Raw genomic sequence first — 6628 nt, forward strand, 5'->3', positions numbered from 1 at the left:
CCAATTCCTTCCTGCCTCATCTCCCATGGCTTCCATTAAAGATCACGTAACCAAAATCAGACAAACCTGAGTTAAACCCCAGTTCTGTTTCTGGCTAGCTCTGTGATCTTGGACAAGCTACTTAATCTTTGAGCCTCAGTTTCTCCATCTTCAATCTCTAAAGCTGATGAGGCATAAGTTCCAGACACAGGCCTGAAACGTGGCACGTACTCAGAGTACACCACTATTCTGTGGACACCCCCACCATGACCCCCAAAACTGTCCCCCTCACTTATCCCCACTGCCACCCCCAAATAGCCCAACCAGAAGTCTGGGGTGTCATCTGGGACACCTCTCTCCTCCTTACCCTCCAACAGTCACCAAGTCCTAGCAATTGTACCTCCTAAGTGGCTGACCCATCTGTCCACGTCTCCCCACCACTTCCAATGCCTCTATGTCTTTCTCTCTGGATTCTCACACCAGCCTCCTGACTGATCTCTCTGCTCCAGTCGGCACACTCTGTACTTCCTCCCCATGAAAGCCTGCCTGGGCAGCCAGAAAGAGCTCCCTAAAGAGTAAATCTTTTTTTTTTTTTGAGACAGAGTCTTGCTCTGTCACCTAGGCTGGAGTGCCGTGGCGCAATCTTGGCTTACTGCAACCTATGCCGCCTGGGTTTAAGCGATTCTCCTGCCTCAGCCTCCCAAGTAGCTGGGATTACAGGTGTGTGCCACCAAGCCCGACTAGTTTTTTTTAATATTTTTAGTAGAGACAGGGTTTCAGCATCTTGGCCAAGCTGGTCTTGAACTCCTGACCTTGTATCCACCTGTCTCAGCCTCCCAAGGTGCTAGGATTACAGGCGTGAGCCACTGTACCAGGCCCCCTAAAGAGTAATTTTTTTTTTGAGACGGAGTCTCACTCTGTCCCCCAGGCTGGAGTGCAGTGGTGTGATCTTGGCTCACTGGAAGCTCTGTCTCCTGGGTTCACGCCATTTTCCTGTCTCAGCCTCCCGGGTAGCTGGGACTACAGGCGCCTGCCAGCACGCCCGGCTAATTTTTTGTATTTTTAGTAGAGATGGTGTTTCACTGTGTTAGCCAGGATGGTCTCAATCTCCTGACCTCGTGATCCGGCCAGGCCTCTTCTTAAGAGGTTTGCACAAACAGGAAGGTAAGAAGGTTGTAGAATCCAAACCTCCTTCCAACTAAGAAAAGTGCCTTTCCAGATCCCCAGGGCTGCCCCAGGCTCAGCCCTACACTTGGCAGAGGGCTCAGATCAGGAGGGTTCTCTCAGGCCCTGGGGAGCAGTGGCCAGGACTCATTCAGCCTCCACTCCGACCCTCTTGCCTGCCTTGGACTCTACAGGACACACAGTTCTCTCCTGAATTATTATTATTACGACCATCTGCTCTTCCAAGTGTTTCATTAGCCCCCTGAAGCAAACCTCGGAGCCTCGGGAACCAAGCCCAAGCCCGGCAGCAGGCCATCCATCTTCCTGCCAAGTCCACGGCAAAAATATCTTCCCAGTCCTAGGCCAGGCCTCGTTGGCTTGCCTCAACAGAGCTCACGGAGCAGACTCTTTACCGGTCTCCTCACTTCCAAGAAGGGCCCAGGAGAACCAACCTGATCTGAGTCCTCTGCCAAGTCTAGGCCTCCATCCCAGCTTGTACACAGCAGCCCTGGGGGCTTTCTGAACTGCACATCTGATAGGGCCCCTCCTCTCCTGAAAACCTTCAGTGGCATCACCATCTGCCTGAAGGATGAAGCTCCTGCCCTCCAGGCCTCCCCTGCCCCAATCTCTCCCTGCCTCAGCTGCAGGAGCCACTTACTGCCCTGCACGTCCCCTGCCTTGCACAGGCTGCTGCTCTACCTGGCATGCCCCTCCCCACCTTTCTCCAAGAAAATACATGTCAAATGTTACCTCTGGGCCGGGCGCAGTGGCTCACGCCTGTAATCCCAGCACTTTGGGAGGCCGAGGCGGGCAGATTGCCTGAAGTCAGGAGTTCGAGACCAGTCTAGCCAACATGGTGAAACGCACGTCTCTACTAAAAAAATACAAAAAAATTAGCCAGGCATAGTAGCATGCACCTGTAATCCCAGCTACTCAGGAGCCTGAGGCAGGAGAATTGCTTGAACCAGGGAGGTGGACGCTGCAGTGAGCCGAGATCATGCCACTGCACTCTAGCCTGGGTGACAGAGTGAGACTCCGTCTCAAAAAAATAAAATAAAAATTAAAAAGTCACCTCTGGAGGTCCTGCTGGGATTGCCCAGGAGGGCAGGAACTGCTTCCTCTGTGCCCTTTCAGAATCACGTTTTCTGTCTCAGCACTGTCCTTTTTTCTTTTGTGTTTGGCTCTCCAGCCAGACTGAGCGCTCCTGGAAGGCAGTGACCATGTTGGACTCATGCTATCTCTGTTTGATCGCAAAGCCTCACTTATGACAGGTGCTCAGGGAAGACAGAAGGGGAGAGTCATGTCTTTCCCCTCTGGCCCCTGCGTCCTCATGTATCAAATGTCAGTTACATACCTACTATGTGCGGGGCTGGGCTGTCCCCAACGGGTTTTTTTTTTTTTTTTTTTTTGAGACAGGGTCTCACTTTGTCACTCAGGCTGCTGTGATCTCAGCTCACTGCAGCCTTGACCTCCTATGTTCAAGCAATCCTCCTGCCTCAGACCCCCAAGCATCTGCGACTACAAATGCACGCCACCACACCACACCTGACTAGTTTTCTTTGTATTTTTTATATAGATGGGGTTTCGCCATGTTGCCCAGGCTGGTCTCAAACTCCTGGGCTCAAGTGATCTGCCTGCCTCAGCTTCGCAAAGTGCTGGGATTATAGGCATGAGCCACCACCCCGGCCTGGGGTTTTATTTTGCAGGCACTCTCCGTTAGTGGTGCAGTGAACTTTGTCAGAGGGTGTTTTCCCGATGCTGCTGGGGCTGGCTGCCTTGGGAATCATCTGTCAGGCCCATTCCGGAATCCCAGCCCTACCACTCACTTACTACTTGACTCTGGCCAAGTTAACTCATGTGCAGGACCCCAGCTCTCTCTTCTGAACATGGAGTTACCGTCCCTTGCTTGCCAGCGTTGGCGTGAGGCACAGAGGAGGCGTAAGCGACAGTGATGGTCATACTGTGTGCTATGGAATGGGTAGCATCGCACTCCCTGCCCTCCAGGAAACACCCTCACTGCTGCAGCCTGAGTCACAGCAAGAATGTCCACCAAGGCATGGGAGAAAGAGCACTAGGCACGTGGGGAGACGAAGGCCCTGGCCCCAGCCTGTGCTGTGCCCTTGAAGCAGTTGCTCCTTGAGCGGGGTCTTAGCCTCCTGCTGCCACTCTGACTGCTAGGTCTGTAGCAGGTGACAAACTGATGGGGACACAGCAGCTGCCTGCTCTCAGGGAGGGGTCTTCCCAGGGTGCCTCAGCAGCCAGAGGTGTGCTGGGGAGACACAGAGGCTGCAGGGTCTCAGGCCTCAGACCAGAAGCTAATAACATTAAGGGCACGTGGGAGGAAGGTGGGTGGATGTGAAATCATTGAGACTGATTTATTGGTTAATTATTGGGTTTTTACCACCCCAGACATCCCCGGCTGTGTGTGGGGACAGAGGGAAGGAGCCCCTGGGAGGCTAGCTGGAGGACAAGCATGGCCCAGTTCTCCTGAGCCAGGGGCACCAAATGGAGTAACATAAGGCGTCTGGACCAGGGAATGCACCCACGACTTTATGCCCAGGTGAAGCCCATCTGGACTGGCTGGCCTGAACCCTGGAACAGAAGTCTGTTAATGAAGAGGTCTGGGGTTTCCAGGTCACCCAGTCAGGTGTGGGGAGCTACAGTTTTGGAAAATAATCAGGAAGAACCAAGAAAAACCGTGGAACCGTGGAAACTGAGAGGAGATGCCCCAGAGGTGGTGAAGGAAGAAACAGTAGAAAAAGTTAGGCCGGGCGTGGTGGCCCACGCCTGTAATCCCAGCACTTTGGAAGGCCAATGGGGGCAGATCACTTGAGGTCAGGAGTTCAAGACCAGCCTGGCCAACACGGTGAAACCCCCATCTCTACTAAAAAAATACATATATAACAACAACAACAACAAAATTAGCTGGGTGTAGTGGCATACACCTGTAGTCCCAGCTACTCAGGAGGCTGAGGCAGGAGAATCGCTTGAACCTGGAAGGCGGAGGTTGTGTTGAGCCAAGATTGTGCCACTGCACTGCAGCCTGGATAACTCTCTCTCTCTCTCAAAAAAAAAAATATAATAATAATAATATAATGAAAAAAAAAAAAAAAAAGAAAAAGTTAGCCATGGGTTTGCATCCAACCTCTGCCAAACACCAGCGGTGTGGCAAATCACTAAATCTCTATGATCCTTGATTTCTACATCTGTAAAATGGGGCTAAACGGCCGGGCACAGTGGTTCACGCCTGTTATCCCAGCACTTTGGGAGGCCGAGGCGGATGGATCACCTGTGGTCAGGAGTTCGAGACCAGCCTGTCCAAAATGGTGAAACCCCGTCTCTATTAAAAAAAAAAAAAATTAGTCGGATGTGGTAGTGGGCGCCTGTAATCCCAGCTACTCTGGAGGCTGAGGCAGGAGAATTGCTTGAACCCGGGGGACGGAGGTTGCAGTGAGCCGAGATTGTGCCACTGTACTCCAGCCTGGGCGACAAGACTCTGTCTCTAAAAGATAAAAAAAAAAAAAGGGGGGGGGGGGGTTAATCATATCTATTTGCAAAGCTGTTTTGACAAAAAATGTAGCATGAGGCATATGGTACCTGCTTAATAAATATTATTTTTAGAGACAAGGTCTTGCTTTGCTGCCTAGGCTGGAATGCAGTGGCGTGATCATAGCTCACTGCAGCCTTGAACTCCTGTCTCAAGTGATCCTCCCGCCTCGACCTCCCAAAGCGCTGAGATTACAGGCATGAGCCAAGCGCCTGGTCTCACTTAAATATTAGCCATTTATTAGCTGTTGATGTTAAATTACCTAGGACTGAGCTTGGAACCAAGAAGGGGATAGTTAAGAGGTGGTGGAGGAAGCAGGACCTAGGTGTCACCTAGTTGGAAGGATGGGCAGAGGGACTGCCAGGCTGGCTCTGGGCAGGCTCTGGGAGCTGCCCTGCTGCGGGCGGGCTGTGCTGTCCATTTTCACACCCAGGGGTGTCCACTGGGCTGGTGCTCCGCTGTGGAGAGGGGACAAGTCGCTCCACTCAACGCTCCTCAGAGAGCTCGTGGCACTGCCCCATCCCTGGCCCGGTGGCATCCCGCCCTCGGAGAACGGGAGTGAGACAGACGGACACAGGCAGAGTCCAGGCGGCAGGGTTTATTCCGGTCCTCGGGCAGCCTCTCCGCCATGGGCGGGTCCCTCCCTGGGCTCCGGGCCCCGGCCGCCACCAGCCGGCAGCCTCCCGCGAGGCCGGGCGTCTCCGGGGCAGCCGGGTGGGTCCGAGGACGCCGGGCGGACGCGACGGAGGGCGCGGCGGGCGCGGTGGCGGCGTCGGCGGCCGCATGGCCACAGGCGGCGGAAGCGCGCGCGGAAGTGGCGCGAGGCGAGCGCGTAGACGAGCGGGTTGAGGCAGGAGTTGGCATAGGCCAGGCAGTGCGAGGCCAGGCGGCAGGCGTAGGTGGCCGGGCTGAAGGCGAAGCGGCCGTACCAGAAGCACAGGATGAGCGCGTGGTGCGGGCCCCAGCAGAGCGCGTAGAGCGCGGCCACCGCCAGCATGGCGCGCCCCGCACGGCCCGTCGCCCTTCGCCGCGCCTCGGCCGCCGCCGCGCCCGCGGGACCCACGGCGGCCCACAGGAAGCGCAGCGTGCGCCCGTAGGCCAGACTCACCACGGCCACGGGCAGCAGGTAGCCGGCAGCGAAGGTGGCCACGTCCAGGGCTCGGCGGCGCGCGTCCTCCCAGGCGGGAACGCAGAGCTCCAGCGCGCCGTAGCGCACGGTACCGTAGTAGCTGAGGTAGGGCGCCGAGAAGAGCGCCGCCAGCAGCCACACCAGCCCCACCGCGGCGCGGGCGTTGCGCGGCGTGCGCAGAGCGCGCGAGCGCAGCGGGTGCCGCACGGCCAGGTACCTGCGGAGGGCGCCGGGTCAGCGGGGCGGACAGATGCCTTCCCGCAGGGGCCCGCGCCACGTCCCGCGCTGGGCCTTGCGGCCCGGTGCGCCTCCTGTGAACCGTGGGGGACGTGGCAGGGATTAAGGGTGTGAACGCGCAAGGTGCTTAGAGCAGTGCCTGGCACCTAGCAAGGGCCCGATCCCGGTGAGTTGTTATTTCTAGGATTATTTTATGGATGCGTCAGATGAGGCCTACAGAGAAGTGACTTGCCCAGGGTCATCAGCTAGTGTGAGCCTGGATTTGACCCCAAGTTTCAAGCGATGGAAGCAGATGTGTGAAGAGCTGGGCCAGGTGTGGGCAGTTATAAAATAGCTGGGCTGGGCGCGGTGGCTCATGCCTGTAATCCCAGCACTTGGGAAGCCGAAGCAGGCGGATCACCTGGTGTCAGGGGTTCGAGACCAGCCTGTCCAACATGGCAAAACCCCGTCTCTACTAAAAATACAAAAAATTAGCCAGGTGTGGTGGCCTGTAATCCCAGCTACTCGGGGGCCTGTGGCAGGAGAATCTCTGGAACCCAGGAGGCAGAGGTTGCAGTGAGCCGAGATCCAAA

The 6628-nt window shown here is 55.9% G+C and overlaps 1 protein-coding gene across 1 annotated transcript in view; it reads right to left on the reverse strand.

Moving 5' to 3' along the window:
* Window positions 1-5273: 5273 nt before the first annotated feature.
* Window positions 5274-6628, reverse strand: part of GALR3 (galanin receptor 3) — a 2089-nt gene continuing 734 nt past the window's right edge. Inside the window, exon 2 of the mRNA XM_032139945.2 lies at window positions 5274-6036. Within this exon, the coding sequence (XP_031995836.1) occupies window positions 5289-6036 (748 nt within the window). The 3' untranslated portion in view covers window positions 5274-5288. The remainder of the gene's footprint in view (window positions 6037-6628) is intronic.

This window comes from Hylobates moloch, unplaced genomic scaffold (genome assembly GCF_009828535.3).
Source record: "Hylobates moloch isolate HMO894 unplaced genomic scaffold, HMol_V3 SCAFFOLD_19, whole genome shotgun sequence".
In the NCBI taxonomy this organism is placed as follows: domain Eukaryota; kingdom Metazoa; phylum Chordata; class Mammalia; order Primates; family Hylobatidae; genus Hylobates; species Hylobates moloch.